The sequence below is a fragment of the Stegodyphus dumicola genome, chromosome 4, assembly GCF_044657685.1.
Source record: "Stegodyphus dumicola isolate Sdum_Otavi_A_Nest chromosome 4, ASM4465768v1".
Classification (NCBI taxonomy): domain Eukaryota; kingdom Metazoa; phylum Arthropoda; class Arachnida; order Araneae; family Eresidae; genus Stegodyphus; species Stegodyphus dumicola.
Window position 1 is genome coordinate 89,907,070 of NC_140771.1, and position 23,340 is coordinate 89,930,409.

The 23,340-nt window shown below is 35.9% G+C and overlaps 1 protein-coding gene across 8 annotated transcripts in view; it reads left to right on the forward strand.

Moving 5' to 3' along the window:
• The window catches only part of LOC118203782 (ankyrin repeat and IBR domain-containing protein 1-like), a 253,441-nt gene that overhangs the window by 70,654 nt on the left and 159,447 nt on the right, over nucleotides 1-23,340 (forward strand). For all 8 annotated transcript variants that reach the window (XR_015040715.1, XR_015040716.1, XM_085815207.1 and 5 more), the window contains 3 exons: nucleotides 4,770-4,823; nucleotides 4,913-5,030; nucleotides 19,014-19,222. Coding sequence is in view for 6 of the 8 variants with exons in the window: in XM_085815207.1 (XP_085671333.1) it covers nucleotides 4,770-4,823; nucleotides 4,913-5,030; nucleotides 19,014-19,222 (381 nt within the window). In the remaining 2 variants the exon portion in view is untranslated. The remainder of the gene's footprint in view (nucleotides 1-4,769; nucleotides 4,824-4,912; nucleotides 5,031-19,013; nucleotides 19,223-23,340) is intronic.

Here is a 23,340-nt window from a genome sequence, read left to right on the forward strand (position 1 = left end):
AAAATTTTTACAATTCCTGTGGTATCTTCTGTTTCAGATTTGCCACATGGTACTAATATGTTACAGTTTGTGGCAGAATCACCTATCTATTCTTCATCACTAACTGAATCAGGTTCAGGGGGAATAATAACCATTTCATGCTTATCAGTTTCTTCATCAGAGGGGGAATTCATAAATTCAAGAGCCTCTAGAGCTGTTAGAAATCTTCTTGTCAATTAAAAATATTGATCTTTAAAAGACAATTGAAATTTTCACTCAAGTGATTAACAAAGAAATAACTGATCTACTTTAGAAAAAATACTGCGGATAATTTCTCTCAAAAGAACAAGTGCATGTGCAGTTCTATAGAAAGGTTTCTTCTGATGTCACAGTTTGTATGCCCACAGGGGAGCCATTAGGATCTAAGGTCAAAAAAGAAACTTTCCAGGTTAATTCCTATTTAAAATTTTTTTTTTTTTTTTTTTAAATCCAAAATTACATCTGCTACTACTATTGCTGAAGAAGCATCGTATGGATAGAGGAACCATCTTTTAGTTAGAAAAACCTATTTAGGAGGTCATGTGACATTTTACTTTTGAAATGCAATGCAAAAGATACCCAAAGAAAATTCCAGAATAATCTCTTCCTGAATCTTTCCGTATGTCACGTTAACGTCATTGTATGAATAGCTGTTGTTCAAAATTGGTTTGAAGGAACATGATTCTTGAATTGGGGAAGTGACGAATGTAAAACAGTTGGGGATCGGACCATTGTCCTATTTACAGGGCACATATACAATGCAAACAAAATACCTTAAAAAGAAAATTTTTTCATGGATATTTTTATTTCTATAAATATTATTATAAATCCACTAACAGAAATGTATATACAGGGTGATTCAGAATTCATTATCAATATTTGGTGGGGAGGTAGGGAATAGGAAAGAAGGAGATTTCACATAGGAATGCATGGGCACATATGCCATGTAGTAGGACAAAATGACCCCAGTTCAATGATGGAAAGAACACATAAAAAGGAAGTAGTAAGGAAAAAAACATTTATTATCTTACATGTAACATTTCTTTGCATCAGTTTTACAAACTTAAAAGAGGTGCTCGAACTGCTGACCATGTGCTAAAATGAATGACTCACAATGGCGTTGCATGAACAACTGGACCTTCTGGAATGGAATATGCCTGGCATTTACATGCATATCTGCAAATTCATTACACCACCATGCGTTCGTCTGCGCCCATACTTTCCTATGTGAAATCTCCTTTTCCTATTCCCTACCTCCCCACCAAGTATTGATGATGAATTCTGAATCTACTTGTATATCTGTTTAGAAAAAATATAGATTTTAATCCTAAATAATGGCTTAAAAATAAATTATTTTAAAGGGTTATTTTTAAAGTCATATTTTTAATGAAATTATGAAGGCCTGTTTTTTAGCCTGCATATGAAACTTACATCTATTTCAAGGGAGTTATGCCAAATTTTATCTATCTGTTTACCTTTTTTTCCATTTAATGAAATTTAATTGAGCTGTCCTATATGGGTTAAACTCTGACAACCATGCCCATAACAATGTTTCAACAAGCAATATCACCATTCTTGTATGCATTCTTTTTATGTTCTAAATTCAAAGTGTGTTTATAGCAGAGCTGTGGAGTCAGTAAGCAAAATAATCACCTCTGATTCTTAATTCCGACTCCTGAAATTTTAGACTCCGACTCCCTCATATATATGTAAGGATATACACATGGGTTGCAGCTTATTTTTTTAATATAAAAGAAGTAAATAGAAAAAAATTGACGACATAGCAAATTATTTATATTAATTAGCATTTATTATGAAATGGAAAAACTGGCATTGTAAATTTCTAAGAACCAGTATAGCTTCATCAAGATCTTCTTTGATAAAGGACCGTAGATCCAATCTGATGAACTTCAGAGCTGAGAAGAGTCTTTCCACACTGACTTGAATAGGAGGAAGAACTGTTACTGTTAGGGCTACTTCTTTTAACTTTTCAGGCTAGGTTTTTATAAGTTCTAAAAGAGGTGGCTTGCAAGAGCAATCATAATTCTCTATATCTTCAAATGTCATATAGAAATTTTGTTTGTATTTTTTCATTTTTATATCTAAAGGTTCTTGGTTCTTTATTTTCATTCGCTTTGGTTTGCCAAGCCTTTTCAATATTATCCAAATATTTCTCAAAATCTAATTCTTTACTGAAAGAGGATGATAGAGACTCAGTTGCAATGTCTGCAGTTTGACTATCCTGATTTGAATACTGCAATTGTTTTGAGAATAATTTCATTCTTAATGAAAGTTCATAGATGGCGTTCTTTGTCTTTTTAATTTGTTTGTCATCCAACAAAATTCGGTTTGGGGGATCTACATATATTGAACCTAGCAAGATCTCATTGTCTAGCAAATTAGTTTCTCTCTTTTTCATTGAAGAAATGATTCCTTCTGCAATAAACCCTCCATTTCAGAAAAAGCAAACATCACATTCGTCCATTATCGCCTCCTGTTAATTCTTAAGATTGTAGCTTTTTTGTGGCTATATTCAGTGTAGAAAGAAGTGTTTCCAATTCTGCAAGATCCTTCCACAGTCTTTCTGTTAGTGAAACATTAGGGTTATCTACATCTTCTAAAAAAGTTCTTAATTCTTACAACCTCTATATCACCAAATATGTACTTCCCCATTAACATTCCTTGATCAATAATTGCTCCTTTTCCTGCTAGCGTCCTAAGAATGGCCTCAATTTTGGGAGTTCTTGCTGCTTATCTAAATTGTAACTAAATGAAGCAATTTAATCAATAATGGCAAATATCACATCCATCCTCCTCCTTTATATTTATTTATTAATATGTCAATAAAATAGAAAATAACTATTTATTAATGTATATAGTCTATAAATAAAAATAAGAACTTAATTTGTCATTATTTTTTTTTTTTTTTTTTTCAATTCACTTTAATTTCATTTCATATTCAAATGTCCAACATAAACTGGAGTCGGAGTCAATGGGTTTTAGTGACTCCAACTCCGACTCCTTTAAACCCAAAATCTGCTTAACTCCGATTCCGACTCCATGAATCCAACTCCACAGCTCTGGTTTATAGATAAGTCATGATACTTTTTTATGTCTTAGTTTTAAAATATGCACTTCTGGAATTTGCCTGCAATAAAAATTTACTGCAAAATTGTTAAAAAAAGCAATTACTTTGAGTTGATTCTTTAAGCTATGTCCACAGAATTTTCACAAGAACAAAAGTTCACAAGCACACAAGAAAAAATTGCTTATAAGGATGTGTATTAATTGATTTTTGGAATGAATAATAGTATGTATAATAACATGCACTAGTGAGCAAAATTTAAGCAGCAAATTCGTTTTTCAACATACAACCAATAACATTTACAAATGTACAACCAATGAAAAATACAACGTACAACCAATGAATTGATTGCAAAAACCAAGGGCATTTTGCAATCAATAGGATGAAAAGCAAGTAGCAACTGAATAGATAGGTGATGCATATGCAAATATCAGCATCATGACATGAGAGGGAACATTGGCAAACAAAACATGAGGAGTCAGCGAATGTCGTGCAAGGCAACTTAAAAATGAGAAAGGAAGGCACATTTTCAAGCATTCATCTGCACGTGAAAGGGAGATTGTATGTGTATTATGGCTACAAAGAATACCAGGGCACCTTTACATGTGATTGAATGATTAGCAAGCATGAGTAGGGGTGTAGTTTGAAGTCTGTCACCGAAGAATTTGGAATTGATCAAAGTGTTATTTCTCAAGCTTGGAAAGGCTTTCAAACAACAAGTGCAGCTGTAAGAAAGATTGATGATGATTGGTGAAGGAAAACAGTAGTGACTGATGGCTGATATATCACCTTGTAAGTGAAAAGAGATCAAAACCAGAGAGCCGGTAACATTATTCAGCAGATGCCCTTGAGAACTGGATGACAGGTCTCCTGGTTTACTGTGGCCAGACGACTTCAGAATACATTACTGTGGCTTATTTGCCACCATCCTGAGTGCTGCACACCATTGACATCAGTTTATCAGTGGTGTAAAGAACACAAAGACTGTACACCTCATTAATGGAACCTCATCCTCTTTCCCAATGGAAGTTGTTTCAGTCTGACAAATGATTCTCGGCTTTAGTTGATATGTAGAGAGGTAAGGTTTTACTCTTAGGAGAACACCAGATAACCGAAACATATACTCCTTGATATATATACTCCTACTCTTACTCCAAGATGTGTTAAAAAATCTGGTGTTGAGTATCGATAGACAGTGTAATGTAATCATTGCATTTAGGGAAGGTCATATCCCTTTAAAAAGGCTCTTTGGTTTGTGGGCCTCCCTCTTGGCCAGACAGTTTTCTGTACCAATGTCATTCTGTCAATAAAACATTTTTCACTTCATTCCATACAGTATGCGTCCTATTCATTTTTGTTTGCTGTTATATTTTCTTCTTTCTGTAAATACTACATTGTGTCCCTGTAGTATGAATTTTACTCACAGTTAATGTTTTATGAAATTACAGCCAAAATAAGAAAAGTTGCTTAAGTTTTGCACGCTAGTGTTCTATAATATGTATATAATTAAGTAATTTTTTTGCAATTGTAAGTCTTGCAGATTGTGACAAGGTTGTTATACTAATACATAAGTCTGGAGATCATTTCTTAGGTGTAAAATGCTAATATTATCTAATTGCACATTTTAGTTGTGAATTTTAACTTGTAGTTATTTTTATTTAAACAGACTGACACATCTGACATTATTCATACTATTAATGAAGCTGATAATACGGAAGAGGTAAATTGTAGTCTTTTTATTGAAATTTTGCCAATCATTGATAGAGGCCTGAAGAATTATAGTTTATGATAACTGAGAATTATATATAGGCTGCAAGTGGATTAAGAGCTCAAGATCTTCAAGAAGCTAAAGATCAGCTTCTTGTTGAGACGTCTGATATGTTTCATGTGCCACTGTTCACTGCTGAGGTTTTACTCCGTAATCATGGTGAGTTTTTATGTTTCAGTTTATCAGATTATTTAGTCTAATTATTATCACATAAAAATGTCTGAACAAATTGTTTATACATATGTATGTTTAGAATGATTTGGAAGTTGATGCCATGTAGATGCGTAAATATGCAGTTGCAGTCAAATGTTAGCTGTTGCGATTATTTTAACACATTTTGTTGTTGAAAAACACATTCGTAATATCAATTATACATCATGATGGCTGCAATCTGCTTGCCATCTTGATCACATTTTTGTCTGCTCTGCATCTTTTGACAGTGTGATAGATGAAAGAGGGAGGTAAAGCGACATATTCATTTGAGAGCAAGAAAGGTCAGGGATGCAGTTTGTTCAAGAGGAAAGCAGTTTGAAAGTTAGTTTCACTTAGCAGTTTTCCTATTGGACAATCAAAAGTTTCCCATTGGACAATAAAAATTGTTTGGTATTGGCTGTTAAAAGTTTTGATTTCCAAATCTGAAATCATTTATAATTATTATTGATGTAAGCCTTTATGTAAGAGCCTGCATCTTTAATGCTATGTAATTAATAATCATGACCTGCATTAATATGGAAATGATGCAAGTTAGAGAGATTTATTACAAGCAGCGTCTTACTCACTCGTGTGAGCGGTTTTCAAGACTGATCGTTTCTGAAGTTTCCTTGTAGCTCACTAGATGGCAATCAAGGAACATAAGCCAGTAGCTGATGCAGCAATTCGTCTTCAAGAAAATAAGCATCAGTCATTGATGACAGAACACCGAAGGTGTAGACTCCATTACCTGGCATGCCTTTGGGCAGCCTTACATAGTTATGCATCCAGCCTTCAGAGATTGTCCGAAGGGGTGCCACTCCCTCCAATGAATTCACAGGGACTTTACATGTCGCCATCAACCATTGCCGAGCCTTAACCGGGAACAACCCCGCAACCAAGATCACAGACAAGACAATATCAGTATGATCCCTGCCAAGCCTGAACCTACCACTGAATATACGGTGGTTCTAATGTATGTGAGGACTGATTATTTAACCAAGGAACCAAAGCTGTGTAGACAAAAGTCCAGCCAGTGGTCTGGAAGAACCTCGGGTCTCCTCTCATTAAATTGTCAGTTCCAAAAATTCCTACCAGTCGATACCAAGGGATGAGTTGTCCAGCATCGTTAGCCTATGCCAGCCAACATAGTTTCCAGCAGAGGCCACAAAGAAGCCAATGCTGAACTTAGGGAGACGAGAGCAATTCTCCATTCCCTTAACCCCTGCCCCTCAAACAAACACCAGGTATCGTACCGCAAGTGGTCGGTTCTGGATATTCATCCTCAGTGTCAGGTGCCGGCGTCCTCCCCTAAGATTAAACATCAGGTCTCCTCTCACAAGTGGTCGGTTCTGGATATTTGTTCTCGGCTACGAACACCACCTGCCATTGAAGACAACATCCCAATGATGTGCACTCTGCAGCACCAAGAAAAAATCCTGTAAGAACAGTGTGGGAATGCAGCACATACAAAGTTGCAGTCGTGCTTGAGAAAGAAAAACTGTTTACATGATTACTATAGAGACTGATTTGTAGGGATGTGTGCTGGGGGCAGTGGTTACTGACACTAACCACCAGAAGTGGTCATTTTTTTTCATACATCTTACACAAAGTATGTGTAATTGTCACAAATAATTTCATTGCAACAATTGATATAGTAAATAAAACAAGAGTTTTGCAGAAAAAGTTAATTGCCTCTCCTGCCCCTTAAAGAGTTAAGGGAGAATCAAATAAAAGAAACCTATTTTGAATTTTCCAAAAATTAACTACACTGAGTTTAAAACGTAGACTAACTATAATTAACTTTATTAAAATAAATACTAGCAAACACACAAGCTGATTAAATTCTTAACAAATATTGCTAATAAGTTGTGTAGCTGAAATTTAGAATACACTTTGAGTAATTAGATAAATTCAGGTACACACCATTCCTCCCCTAACTGGGAAGCCAAGAGACTTGTGCCTTAAGTTTACAAATGTGAAGGATAATAAAATTGGCATGATATGAATAATACAAAACATGTTAATTGTCAATTGTAAAAGAAGATAACTTCTGTCCCAAAACTAAGAAAAACAGTTATGGCTGAAGGTCAAGAAGTTTTGCGAAAATCAAACAAAAGAAGGAAGTTATTTTCCCTCCTTAAGTTAAAAAAGTAACTGTTGATGTTTAAAATTCAGCACACCCAAAGAAAGGAAAAACACAGTAAACAAACTCCAAAACAAACAATTCACCCTGTAAATAAGGAACAACAAAAACAAAAACAAAAAATCATTGCAGCTTATGCTAAAAACACCAAACTGCCACTGAAATTACATGAATACCAAACAAAATACAATATATAAAGCTCCAAAAACAGAAATGTTAAATAATTCCTGTCATTTTAATAACAAAAGTAACAAAACACTCTCAATATCAGACCACTAGGTGAAGACATGTGTAAAGAACAATTCCATGGACTGTATAAATTCGCAGGAAAAGAAAAACTCTCCTTTTATGTGCGAATGTTGTGTGGCTTAATATATCTTATTACTCAAAGTGTATTCTAAATTTCAGCTACACACCTTATTAGTAATATTAATTAAGGGTTTAATCAGCTTGTGTGTTTGCTTGTATTTATTTTAATAAGCGAAATTAGTTATAGTTAATTAAGACATTAATTAGTTATAGTTAGTCTACTTTTTAAACTCAGTGTTGTTAATTTTCGGAAAACTCAAAATAGGTATCTTGGATTTAATTCTGCATTAAAGAGACTAGTGTTTCAAGTATTCCGGGAGTATTATCACAATTTCGAAATAGAAATTATTAATTTAACTAATTGAAATTTTTATGCTTTTGTACAGAAAATTTGTGCCTTTCTGTTAACTAAGTTGTGCTCAATGGGAGAAAAAAAATTTAAAGTTCACATCAATAAAGTACGAAAGTAACTTCAGGCAAGAACTAAACTCATGTCCTAACATAAACAGCATATAAAAAAGAAAGCATCATAAAGAATTGGCAAAAGCAATTTTAACGGTCCTGTCAAAACTAGCTGAAAGGTAACCCTAAGTGCTTAAGATCACAAGCAGGAGGGGGAAAAAATTTAAAACTTAACTTGAAGTGGGAAAAATAGCAGCCCTGGAACATCCCCCCCCAAAAAAAACAGCTATAAAGACAGTAAGGTGAAAATCTGTGACCACGACACCATCCTTAGATGCGAAAGCATGTAAAATGTATCGATGTAATCATGACAAGAATAAACACATGACAGCACCCTACCAATAAAATACAACTAACTAAAAATGATTTAAATTCAGTTAAAAGAATGCATTGAAGCCTGTACGAAACTGAACATAATACATAAAGTAATTGCACTACCACCAATACTTTGTAACAAAGCAATGTATTGTGTGATACAGTCTCTGAGTGACCTGAACTGGGATCAAAATTTTGTAACGTAGGAAAAATGATTCACTCTGGCACCTTAGTTAAACCATCTGCATGAATACACTGACTACCAATAAGTATTTGGACACCTGTGATAGAAAAGAAAAACTAACTTTATTCAAAATCAATAGTTGGTAGACCCTCCACAAGAGGTAATTACAGCGTGGACCCTCCAGGGCATACTTTCCACAAGTCTTTGTATGACAGCTAGTGGTATTTTCTTCCACTCGGCTTGGAGAAGACATAGAAGTTCCTTCACCGATTTTGCACGGGTAGTGCACCCCTGAATTCGGCGATGCAACTCATCCCAGAGGTTCTCGATAGGGTTCAGGTCTGGACTCTGGGCAGGCCAGTCCATTCGATGAACTCCATTGGCACCATACCAAGCCTTGGTTAATGTCGAAACATGACAACTGGCATTGTTGTCCTGAAAGTAACAGGGGTCCAACCCATAAAACTGCCACAACGTAGGAAGCACATTGTCATCCAAAATAGTGCAGTAGGCATTGGAGTTGAGCTTACCATGAATGGGGACCAAGGATCCCAGCCCATACCAGGAGAAATATCCCCAGACCGTAATTCCACCTCCGCCGAACTTGACTGTTGGCACAATGCATTCTGGCAGGAGACGTTCTCCAGGTAGACGCCAGACCCAAACCCTGCCATCCGAACGGTAAAGGGTGAGCCTTGATTCGTAACTCCAAAGAACCTGTTTCCACTGATCTACGGTCCAATTTCGATGTGCTTTGCACATTATCTGAGCAGCGCGATTGGACTTTGTGATCAAAGGCTTATGGGCAGCAGCACGACCATGAAAACCAAGCAGATGTGCTTCCTTATGGATGGTATTCATTGAAACAATACTCCCAGATGCCTGTTGAAACTCCTCGCAGATGAGGGCCATCGGTTGGGTGCGGTTCTTCCGAATTTCTCTGGACAGCACTCGTCGGTCTCTATCTCCTAGTTTCGTTGGTCTGCCGACTCGGGGCACATTGCGACAATCACCGCTCACCTTCCACTTCTTAATCACATAGGCCACTGTTGATTCACTGTCGATTTTGGGTACTTCAGATCACTAGGTATGTCCCTTAAGGATCGGCGACATTTGTGATACCCGATAATTATACCTTTCTCGAAATCAGAGAGCTCCGAACTGTGAGGCATCTTGCATGCGACTAAAAGCGATGCTGTTTCCTACACGATATATACCGGCGGTGTCCGTGATGTACCTTAGGACCGCAGATATCGCCATTTGCATAGGTGTCCAAATACTTATTGGTAGTCAGTGTAGATTCTACCTGAGAATGATTTTTGATTGGAGCAATCTTGAAGTTAACTTTAGTAACCTGCTGAATCACCCTTAAAGGACTCGTATTAAACTTTGAGAACTTCTTGGCCATATCAGGCTTCACCACTTGAGTGCACACATAAGTGACATCTCCCACTTGAATTCCTTTGTGATGAGCTTTTTTGTCTCTATAAGCTTCTTGCTTTTCTGCTGCTTCAGTTAAATTCTTATTAACCATTCTGAAGTCGCATAACTCAGTCTTTTGAATAATTGTTTGTGTTATTAGGAGTTCTAAAATTTGTCTGCAATAATAATTAAATTGGCAAACTTAAGTCTCTCATGTACAATATATTGTATGGGACATTGGACACTCCTGCAGAGCACTACGTTGTCCTGTGTGCCAATAAAGCAAAAGGCAAATGTCTATCCCAGTCTTCCTGTATATGATTAACTAAATGACTGAGTGAATTAATTGAGGTGGCATTGAACCTTTTTACACCATCGGATTGAGGATGATAACTAGTTGTAGTATGCTTGGTTACTCCTAATCACTTATTCATCTCCATTATTGCTTGTGAAATAAAATTGGTACCCCTGTCTGTAACAATATATTGTGGCACCCCATGTGAAGAAATGAATTGCTCTAACTTATTATTGTTTGTATTGTGGTATCCTGTGAAGGATAAGCCTCAGGCCAACAAGAGAAATAGTTGGTTATGACCAAAATATATTTATTGCCTGCCAAAGTCACTGGAAAAGGGCCCACTATATCCACCGCAATTCACTTAGTGGGATGAGTAGCCTCAGGCAGTCTGATAAGGGGAGCCTTGTGAGAAGGTCTATAACCTCGATTTTAAAAACAGGAGTAGCAGGGCTTCATATAATTGTGGATTTGTTTATGCATTCCCTTTCAGAAAAATTAGTTTTGGATGTGATGTAGAGTTCTATGATAACTTCAGTGTTCCGCTGTAGGTGAATTATGATTTTCTTGTAAAATCTTCAGTACTAGAGTTTTATGAACTACTAGTCTATTCTGCTTCTGCCGTGAACTTGGAATCTTGTATTTACAGTATAAAATGCCATCTTGTACAAAAAAACATTTGAGAAATAGGCCGAGGAGACTTGTTGTCTTTTAATTCAGCTATAATCTGCTGACAAGAAGAATCAGAAGCCTGTTCTCTCTTAAATAGTTCCGACAGTTTTGTTGTAACAGAAGTCTGAATAAGCTGAGTGACATTTACCGCTCTTGACAAATAACGTGCTGTCAAACTTGATTTTCCAGGCTTGTGAATAATTTTATAATCAAATTGGGATAAACCCATAATCCAACATGTGATTCTAGAGGTAGGATCTTTAAGTCTCAATATGTGTTATAAAGAGGCCTGATCAGAGTATATGGTAAATTCTTTTCCTAATAAATATTGGCTAAAATGTGCAGTAGCCCAAACAACCGCCAAAACTCCTCTATCCGCCATGCTATACCTAGTTTTAGGACCTTTTAACTTACGACTATCATAACAAACTGGATGTTGAAAGCCATTAGCATCCTCCTGACATAAAACTACTCCAAGACCATAATTAGAAACATCAGTACGCAGTGAAAAAGGTTTAGTAAAATCTGGTAGAGCCAAAATAGGTTCATTCAGAAGTTCAGCTTTTAGAGTATCCGCTGCTGAGTTTCTTGTGTCCAACAAAGAGGAATTTTGTCTTTAGTTAACCAAGTGCCTTTTGAACAAAATTTGGAATGAACCTTCAATAAAAGCCTATAAGGCCTAAAAATCTTATGACCTCTTTCTCATCTTAGGTGGTGCAAAACCTTGAACTGTCAAAATCGTATAAACAACCTTGTATTTAGCGTAAGTATAATGAAACACTCAATCGATTTCGAGGGAAGCTAAAGGTCCCTCCTCATCAGGCAAAAGAAATACCTAAAAAGAAGAAAATAAAGGAGAAGGAGTCTCAGAAAAACATGGTCCTTATCAGCACTGCATGTGGTTATAACTGGATTTTTAATCAGAGTTGCACTGGCTGCCTACTTTTACTGAACCAGGCTATCTGATCAAGCATAAAGGACAAGAAAAATTAGCGAAGTTAAAATAGGGAGCGAGGGGCAAATGCACCTTCACGCTCAATATCTGAACTTCAAATAGAGCCAGGCTATCTGATCAAGCATAAAGGACAAGAAAAATTAGCGAAGTTAAAATAGGGAGCGAGGGGCAAATGCACCTTCACGCTCAATATCTGAACTTCAAATAGAGCCAGGCTATCTGATCAAGCATAAAGGACAAGAAAAATTAGCGAAATTAAAATAGGGAGCGAGGGGCAAATGTAGGCAGTAAAAGTAGGCGGCCATTGCAACTCTGATTAAAAATCCAGTTATAACCACGTGCAGTGTTGATAAGGACCACGTGTTTCTGAGACTCCTTCTCCTTTATTTTCTTCTTTCTAGGTATTTCTTTCTCCTGATGAGGAGGGACATTTAGCTGCCCTCGAAATCGATTGAGTGTTTCATTATACTTACGCTAAATACAAGGTTGTTTATACGATTTTGATTGTCACATTAGCGTGTTTCTCTTCTAGTCTACCTTGAACTGTTTTTAAGTTTCTATCATCAGGTTGTAGGATACCTTTTGTGACTTTAAATCCTAAATATATTATTTGTTTCTTTAAGAAATTACATTTATAATGTTTCGATTTGAGATTATGAACTTTCAGCCTATAAAATACAATTTGCAATTTTTCTAAGTGTTTTTTAAATGTCTTGGAAGCAACTACAATATCGTCAATGCAAATTTCAATTTTAAGAGAAGAAAAATTGATTAAAACAATAGACATTAACCTTTGAAATGAGCTGGGAGCATTAGGCATGCCAAAAGGAGTTTGTAATGATTTCATAGTACCTTGAGAGAATGCTAAAGCGGGGACTCTATCATGGGTGACCCTTTTGGTCTGCCATATTGGCGTGAAAATATCCAAGCTTCAGAGACCCCCCTCAAAGGCGATGCAGACCTCACAGTCCCTGCCCGGATTTATACATAGCCTTGGACAAGGTAGAAAATGGTGCATGTAAATTGAACGCTATGACATCTTTGCCTCCGGGCACACTCCATCGGCAACGTACGAATCGACTTGGTGCCTTGTCTGCTCTGTCAGTCCCTGACACTGGAACTCTGATGGCCAACCCCCCATCAACAAGGCCGGAATACTACCATCTAGCTCCAAAAGGGCCGAAGGAACACACATGACAGTACCAGTAAGGTCCCTGCCAAGCCTGAACCAGTCTTAGACTGAACTAGGGCTCTAGTCCTGTGAAGTCAAATTATGTACCTCCCATGGCTGAGACTGCCTAAGTACAGATCCTAGCCAGTACTTCCAAGGAATTCTCCTGAGTCAACCTCCAGGGGGGGAGGAGTACCCCTAAAGAGTAGTAAAACCACTTTTAAAGATGTCATCTGGATGAATTTTCATCTGGAAAAACAAGAGTGTGGAAAAATAATTTGCATATTCCAACTGCTCAATGAGCTCAGTTATGTTAATCAAAAGATAACTGTCCTCCTGATCTTTTCATTTAATTTTTAAGTCAGTGACTAGACAGTTAGTATTATCAGCCTTTTCCATAAAAAATATAGGAGCACAATAAGGATTGTCACTTTCTTGAATGATGTTCGCCTCAAGAAGTTCTTATACATGATGTCTAACAAGCTCTTATCTTAGATGATAAAAGTACCTTATCATCTAAGACCTTAAGCTTTTGCCTAACAGTAATGTTGTCTCGTAAATTTATGTTGTGCAAAATAGTGTCACAACCTATGAGCTCAGTCACTGAGGCAGCAAAGATGTTACTATAGTGTTTACGAAATTGTGATAATAGTTGTTGTTGCTGTTCAGGTAAATGCCTGAGATCCAAATTACCACTCCAAGACTCAAAATCTTCTCCAGTCTCAAAAGAAGTATTGTTTATATATACAGTTACATGGGAGTTAACATTAAATGGTTGAGCACAAACTGCCTTCATATCTTTGTTTATATATACAAAATCTGAAGAAAAATAAGTGATTTTAACATAAAGCTCTTTAGTACTAGAAAAGTTGCTTACAGATCTGGCTATTGCAAATTTACTGTGCAATTGCACAGATAAAGGCTCGATTAAAACTCTTTATGAGGAAAGTATGTAGAGTGTGGAGAAAGTTTAATGATATTATCAGGGAAAGGAGAAAGTTTATGTTTACGTACAGAATAGCAAAAAGAGGGGGAAGAGAAGCTGGAAGGAGAATGAGATATAAGATTTGCATCTGCACTGTATTTACTGTTTGTCGCTCAAGTTCCACTTCAAAATAACATTTTTATCTAAGAATTGAGAAGTCTCAAAATCCAAATGTAACTTATTGTCAGTGAGGAACTGAATTCCTAAAATTGCACCACAGTGAGAAGGTAGTGGAACATAGGTAATCAAAAATGATGTGTGAAATAGTTGCTCTTGAAATTCAATGACCAGGTTAAATTTTTTGTTTATCAATAATTTTTCACCAGCTATACCTTTTAAATATATGTTGCATTTGTTCATAGAAATTTTGTTACTAAAACAGTAAACATACTCAGATTCAATAATGTTAACAGTTGCCCCTGAATCTAATAAAAATTAGAGTTTATTCCTCGAAACAGAACCTCCTACTATAGGCAAAGAAGCGTCAGTAGTGGATACTGCAAACACAGATGGCATCTCCAAAAGGGTGAGTTAGATTTCTCCCCACCTTGAACTAGTTTAAATTAAAACTGGGAGCTTTAGGATTCAGTTTACTAGGACTTGCATTTGAGTGTGAATGAGTTGTCAAAACGGCTGGAACTATTGCAGGGGAATTGTTGCATCGAGCAGTCCGATTAGCTCTCTGTCTTGGCTGCTGACCTGATCTGCTATGCTGTTTAGGCATAACATTAGCATACCAGTATCTGCTTACGTGGCTAAATATATTACAGCGGTAACAGCGAGGCTGTAAAGGTCTCATTTGAGGATTCTGGGACATCAGGAATTGAACCTCAGTCTGTAAAGCTGGGCGATGTTTTCCTGCTGCAGATGTAAATGTCTTATGATTCTGAGGAAATAGCAAATGTCTCAGATGAAGCTGTAAGCCCCCAATAAACACTGATAAAAGTAAATCTTGTCTTTGGGCTTATGCTGCAGGGTCATTATCCCTTTCCACCAAAACAGTTCTGTATGATGGAGCTTCAATGCAGGCAGTAAAATGCCTTATAGACTCGCGTGGCTTTTGAAATGCCTGTATGAGAGTTCATATGTTAGAATGCAAATTATGTACCGATGTGAACCTTCCTTTCAAAGCATTCACTAAAAATGAGAAATTGGTTTCTCTCTTCAACCGAGGGTTGTTTCCAATAAAATCCTCAGCTTCACCACCTATTTTTACCCTAATCACAGTTAATTTGTCACTATCAGAATGGTGGGAGAGTAGGTAGTGGCTGCTATTTGAATACAGTTGTTTAAGTGTTCAGCAACGAGTCTGTTTATGTACTTATTTTTAATAAATTTCATACTGGAAAAAGACATTCACACAGATATGTAGAGCTGAACATTGCCTTCACTTTGAGACAGACTTGGACCAAAAATGGCTATTTATCTTTGGGAACAAGAGGCCAAATATTTTCAAAACTTGAAGAAAACAATTTTACAGATAAATCATTTTGAAAATTAATCAGCTCCAACTCCACTGCAGCAATGTCTTCTTGAAAATCAAAATGCTCCATGACACAAGTAGAGAACTCTTCAGCATCGATCTCTATAAAAAAACGATTTGATAAACTGTGAAACAATTCGAACCCTTTTCAAATCTTGGAAGCGTTTGCTGAATTCACTTCTCAAATCTGAACTAATTTTAACACATTATTTGCTGTTGTGATCAGGCATTAAAGACCCTGGCTTGTCAAGAGTTTAGTATTTACATTCACCTTGGATGATACTTTTTTTCCCACAGTTCCAGCTTTTCTGAGAATGAAGCAACTTTCTGAATGAAGCAGCTTTTCTGAAATTGTCCCACTAATATCTTTATCCTTACCTTGAAGCTGCAATTTAAGGATATCTAGCTTTTCAGTGATTTCTGCAAGAAAAGCAAAATTCTGCAGCCAAACTGGACCAAAATGCAAATCAAATTATTCAAGTTAGCAAATGTCTAATAGTACAAAGTCCGTAATCCGGACTCGTTGGGACTTCGGCGATTCCGGATTAGGGATTTTTCCAAATTATAGATCATCACTTTAAATCTGGTAAGATGGTATGCAGAAATTATAAAATTAAAAATATGAAACCGTAATTTATGAAATAAAGAGCAATTATGATCTAAAGGGTATCAAAATTTACAAAAAAAGCTTAATATTTATTTGTTTACTTTATTAAAATTTCTTTCATTGTAAGTTGTTTCAGTTGCTCAGTTTTTTTGTGCTAATACTTTCTCTTTAATTCTATAAACAGACATAATTTCTTGTTCAGTTACAAAGTTCCACCTATAGGAAGCGGTATTTTCTGGATACTACAGATTTCGTCGTCCGTTAATCGATTGATGATTGGGGCATTGTTGTCGCAATGAAAAACTTCTATTATATCATCTTCATTTATTACCGTTTCTCCACATTTCTTTACAAAATCCAATAACTGGAAAATTTCACCTTTAGTTTGCGATGTCCAAAAATCTTGAAATTCCCGGCTATCGTCTTCATCGTCCTCACCATGAAATATGGTAGCTGGCCGTAAATTATGCTAAGCATTTTTTTACGTATCTGGAAACACATCCTCCCAATGTGCATGCGCATGCTTCAACACGCATTAACATGCATGCGTAAAGCATACAAAAAAAAAAGTTTGTGGCTTTGAGGTCCAGATTATAGATCATTCCGGATAATGGACATCCAGATTATGGACTTTGTACTGTATACACCACAAAAAACATAACATGCACAACCATGCAACCCTATGTGTATACAGTCAAGTGTGAGATGAGGTTGAGAATGGCAGCCAGCTGGAGAAACAAGCAGTTGTCGTTAGCTCAGTGAAGGAACCATGGTGCCACACAACCAGTATAGTGGTTAGAGTTTTTTGACTGCTGTGCCGAAGGGCCTGGGTCCGAATTTGGGAGTAGACGTGCTTGTTCATAAATGTGTAGTGTCTGTGCGGCATGGTGGCACTCTATATATGTGGCAAGCAAAAAGTCCTCTCAAGAGGTTGGTGGTAGCAGAAGAGTAGTGGAAGACGCTCAGACCCATCCCTTCGGGGTGCTCTCTATCAAAGTTTGGGGCGGATTTGAGCTAAATCGTATTGTCACCTGTAACGTGCTCAAGCCTTTTGCCAACGCCAGGCATAAACTTACGCTCTGCCACGAGGCATTTCGTGGTCTTGGGCTGGTTTATAGCTCAGACAAGTGAGTATTAAGCAATAACAAGAACAACTGGAATCAAAGTTACCCAACCGCAGGCAATGCCATTCTCCCAGAAGAAGAATAAAAAAAATTAACTTCTTTCAGAATTACGAAATATGTTGACATTAACCTTCTCAGCATTACAGATGGAAAATTCCATATAGAAGGCTTTCGTAAACATTACGCATGAAAATTTCTGCCAGATTTTAATGTATCCGATTTTGGGTAGGATGTATATTGGAAGAAAAGGAATCAAAGTACGAAGTGAAAGAATCATTTTTTAATTATAATCAAGTATTTATTCATGTCATTTTGTGAAACTTCAGGGCTATATCATTAATGTTCGGAGGGTTAAAAAATGATTTTTAATAAACATTATCACTCAATTAAACAAATAGTTAGCAGTGGAGAATAAACAAGTGGTCAACAATGGATGCAAATTGACTCTTACTTGCGCATAGATAGAAATGTGGAGTAAGTTCAAAGAATTGTACTTATCCGTTTAAGATAACATCTCCTAGCTGCTCGGCCTTTTCCATATACTTGTTTTGTGAGACCACAAGAAACAGCGAAGGGCATCTCGAGTTAAACGCTGACTAATTCGATGCAGAGCAGCAGCTCTGTTGAGAGGAACACCAGGTGTAGATAGGCAAACCCTTCTGGAGTCAATTAGGCCTAATACGGTGGGTTAACTGGTTTGGTGAACTCGTCAGGTGGCCTTCGCGGCAAAGGCACATCAGATGCAACAGAAAATGAGCCAGTTGCTTTCTCACTTTGAGGTACTCGTAGTTAACGGGGTATGAAGTACTTAGGTACTTAGCTGGTAGCCTTCCCAAGCCTGGTGTTTAATAAAGGTGATACAAGTAAGTACGAAACCTAATTTGCTGAAGCATTCTGCTGGTACATGAATCTGGTAGGTGAGAAATTTTGTGGAAAAATCTGTCTCTCACGATCGTGCATGCGTTTTTAATTCAGGAAACTTTCACATTCCCAAACACTCACCAAAAGAGATGAGAAAAGTCTATATCCATGTCAAGAACAAAGCAATATAAATTTTTTTATTTTTTCCCAATTACAATTCAGCCTTTTAAATTTTCATGCCAAAAAACTCAGGCAAATAACCCTTTCCATGGGAAAATCTCACGTTCTGGAAATGGGTGGGAAAAACATACATCACTTGTCAGAAATCTACTCTAAAAGCTTAAACCTGCACTTCTAAGTGGAAAATTAAAGTCAGAAAATCTGATCTATTTCTGCTAAAAATATATGTTTAATTGTGAATAACTTCTGAAGCAATCAAGGTAGGCTAAAAAATATAATTCTACCAGAAAGGCACAAATTTTCTGTACAAATGTATATAAATTTCAGTAAGATAAATTAATAATTGATATACATATATGATAGACAATATATATCTCAGCTTCTGACTCTGGGGCAGTCATATGCAGAAAATGTAAAATGATGGATACGTGTGGCCAAATCAGTGGATGATATTTTTCATCTTTTCCTTACACTCTAGTCTCCATCTCCGACTACTGAACTAACCAGGACTCAGCTTAAAGCTTCTTTGTCACTGCCGTCCATTCTTGCTTTTAGTTCTGTATTAATTTCTTTTGATTAGATTACTTGTTTTTGAAGACCTGACAATCCTTAAAACTTATTTTCCATATGAGTTAATTGTAATTCCTTCTTTGTTTTAATCCGGTTTGGTTTACAAAATGTTTTACAAGAATACTGTACTTTTGTAATATTGGAAAAACATTTACGTTTTATTTTATTATACTTTGAAGTAAAGATGCTTAATATAAATTTATATTTTTTAGAATGGTCTCGTCAGAATTTATTAGATGCTTGGATGAAAGATCCTATTTTATGTTGCAAAGAAGTTGGTGTGCCACCTCCATCAAGTGCTCTGAATTTTTCTGCTACACAAGACTCTCTCAAAACATGCTGTGAACAGATTCAGAATGAATATCAAAGTGAAACATTAAACAGTCCTGTTAGAACTGTTCCATTAAGGGAAGAAGTTATGGTAAGTTTGGAAACACTGATTAAAATGACAATTTTATGGTAAAGGCTGCAGTGAAACCTCTTAATGCCATTGCCTACTTAACATGTCATTCCACCTATCATATAATTTTTTTATGTGCTCCAGAGTATCTAAATTACTGATCCTGTATAATCTACTGAAAGTTTTCTTGATATTATTTTAATGAGAGGAGAATCCCACTGAGCTTTAATTTTTATCTTCGGTTTTAACCATTATTCTTTACAAAGAATAGTCGGTATTCATGTAGTATGCAACCTACCACTTTTAGTTAGTAGTTACTTTTAGTAGTTTTTAGGTCATGGGACTAAAACTGGTTGTTATTTTAGTCTTTTCTTTTTTTCTGCCAATTTATTACACAGTTGAATTCAAAAATAGCATTTTAGTGATGCCATCTAAGAAATACAAATCTAACTAACAGCATTAGTTTGCATACTATATGATTACCAGTTAGTGTCTTTTTGTGTTATCCTAATACAGTCAAAAGACTTTAATCCGGACCTCAAAGCTACAAACTTTCTGCGCATGTGTAAATGCATTATGCATTTACGTATGCGCTTAATACCTTTACACCTGCACATATGCATCTATGTGTGCGCATAATACGTTTACGCATGCACGTTTAATGTAGAACGGACAGTATAAGCTAAGCTAAAATTATCTAATTATCTATTTCAGTTAATGTTGCAGATTGCGTTGTTCCTTAATCTTCTAATTGGATCCGGCTTATTATTTTTTGAAGACTGTTAGAGCAATTTTGTAAAAGTAAGTTAACTTTCGATTATGTGAAAAAGAATTTCCCATTCTGGAGCTGCCGAAGGATCTACAAAGCAAAAGCACGTTTCGATGTCCATCAAACAAAAAGTGGAATTGCTGCAAAAAATGGATAACTTTGTTTCTCTAACCATTCCGAAATCTGTTCATTAATTTCACGCTGCTCTGCGGGGGGAGGGGGAAACGTCGCGTCTCGCAATGAACTAAAAGTTGATCTGTCAGCACTATCCTTATCTTCAGGGCAGATGTTTTTATTTTCTTCGGCTTATAATTCCTTAATATATGTAGTATTTCATCTCGAGGTACTCCGTCTTTGATATAATTTAAATCAAATTCCTCGTCATTATAAATATCACAAATACACATCAAATAGTTTTCTGGTTGCAATTTTCTAATTTCGACTATGCGTAATGTATGCTTATCGCATGCGTGCGTTGAAAGAAATGTTTAATAAAGTAAACAAATAAATATTAAGCTTTTTTTTTTTGTAAATTTTGATAACCTTTAGATCATAATTGCTCTTTATTTCATAAATTATGGCTTCATATTTTTAATTTTATAATTTCTGCGTGCCATCTTACCAGATTTAAACTGATGATCTATAATCCGGAAACACCGATAATCCGGAATCGCCGAAGTCCTGACGACTCCGGATTAAAGACTTTTGACTGTATTTACTTTCTTCTAGAATGACAAAAAGAATCAGCTCATTATAAGAGAACATGAAGTCTCCATTGTTGCTGCAGATGACTAAAGTTCCCTTCCTAAATTTACCTACAGAAAGAGGATTTTTATCTCTCATTATTTATTGTTTAAAAAAATTATCTGACAACTTACTTTATGACTAGGTTTCAGAGGGAACCTCCTAAGACAGCATTTCTTATGAGAACCCAATCTTTCTTCTGCTGAAATTTCCTTTCTCTGCAAATTTTTTTCATAAAGATTTAGCCTTTTAATTTTAAGGGGGGTGAGAGGGAAGTATGAGCACACTTTCTTAGAAATCAGAATGAGAGAGATCATCAATGTTTAAAAATCCATGTTTCTGTATTTCTTTATACAAACTGTGCAATTATATAGAGTTGTAGTGTAAATGAATAATCATACAAAAATCAGAATATCACCATTTTTCTTGGACACAATGTATCTTGGACACACTATTATTCATTTAGATTGAAGTATAAACTCCTGATTTAATTTTGGAATTATTTGAAATTACACCAGTATAAAATTAGTAGCGCAAAATCTTGAGTTTGGCGTAGATTTAAGTCAAGATTTCAATTAATTTCGAGGGCAAACGAGTTCAAGTCCCTCTTCATCAGAAGCAAAGAAATCTGCAAGACTGGAAAGCAGTAGGAATAACGGCCGTATTTATATGCCACAGTAAAGCAAAATGAGAAGGTAGTGCCATCTATCAGCAAAAATATTAACAAAATTAAGAAATTAAGTTAATAGAATTTTAAACATGTAAGGAAGGTTTGGATTGGACTTAAAGTCAGTTCTAAACAAGATAAATTTTTGTGAATTTGAAAGGCTCAAAAAAATCCAATTCAGCAATTGAAGAAGCTTTTTGAATGATTTTTGCATGCCGAAAGTCAAAATTATGATTAAATTTCCAACAGTGATTAGCTATCAAAGATTTGTTAATTTTGCCTTTTCGGACGTAAGATTCACATTCCTTGATATGAACTGATCCAGTTTCCCTTAGAAAGTCCTCCACGAAGGCATCCCTCCCCTTAAGCAGATAGCCCTAGTGTGCTTTACCATAATTAAATACACCTACACCCACCTTGATATGAACTTCAATGCTCTTTTAGTTTGGCAGTTTGTCTCAAACCACACTGAAATGATATGCTATAAATTCCCTAAGAATTAAAGTTAGATATGGAATCTTAAATAGTCAAACCATGGATTTTATTGATATTCGAAAAAATAACATGACAAATTGAACTTCCGAAGAATCCTCGCAATTTTATACCTGACAGAAGAACAAAATGGAAGCACGACGAGATTGTTAATGTTATTTCTAATAGTGGAATGCCTTTGATGGTAAACAAAAAATTTTCTAAAGTCTTTATCAATGACTACGGGAGAAAATCCTTGGTCACTGGCAACTTATCGCAAATAATTGAGTTCATTAGCAAGCAGATGTTCTAAGGTAGAAACTGAGAGTGCAAAATACATAATAAGAAAAAGAAGCCATTTTTGTTTAGTCGGCTGACATGACTTAGCTAAATGTCGTATTACTAATTTTATGCTTCACTTGGCATGTTTCTCATCTACTTTCATTTTTCCTTTCCTGAGAAAGTTCTTTCATTTGCCCACTTGCACCATTTTGGTTTTTGCTTCTCTGTTCCATGTAGTTGCTGGATTCTCTGTTTTTTTAGATGTGGGTAAATTTTTGTTTGTAATTTTTTTGTTTGCATTCTCTTGGTTCATTTTGTCATATTTTACCATCTTGGACTTTCCCAATCCCATTTACTTGTGTGTATTTATTCTTTTTTATTTTTTTCTCCAGTTTTTGTGTTTGTTTCTCTTTTGCATTATGTCAACAGACAACAACTGATTTTGTAAGTTACACCTTAAGTGTGTCTTGAATTAACCGATTTTGTAAGTTACACCTTAAGCCTAGGAAATTCTTGAATTATCTCTATCCCAAATTTATACAAGTCAAATGCAGTCTTAAATCCTCTGTTCACATTTAAAAAATTATGCATAAAAACAAATTGTCACTGCTTCATCATATGATAAGAAACACATGCATACATTTGTCCAAAATTGAATGTGAATTATATTACCTTCAGTTAACAATTTCCAATTCTACTTTAAACTTTTTGTCTTTTGATCATAAATCTTGGTTTAGAACTGATATCACTTGTCAACACTATAAAAAAGTCCTTGTTTCTAAATTTCAAAAGCTTACACCTCAAATGGCTAGTACCTCCCACCTTCATAATCTTCCCAGTGTAAATACGAATCTCGTCATTAATATCTCTAATATCTGGTTGTAATGAAGTTTGCCACCAAAAAATGCTCTTAATAAAATTAGAAAAAAGACACGAAAGCAGTACCTTTAGTGTGGGTAGTAATCACCACCCAAATCTATGATTTTCTGCCAACATTTTGGTAGTTTTTCAAACCCTTTTGGCCCAGAAACTTTCTGGCCATGAGTCCAAAAGCAGATCAACCTCATTTAAGATGTCCTGTGCAGAATGAAAGATAGCACCAAGATGTAGCTGCAGGGGTGAAAAAGGGTAGAAATCCAACGGAGCCATGTCAGGGCTGTATGTTGGGTGTGGCAATAGATCCCATTTGAGTCCATATAGGGTCTA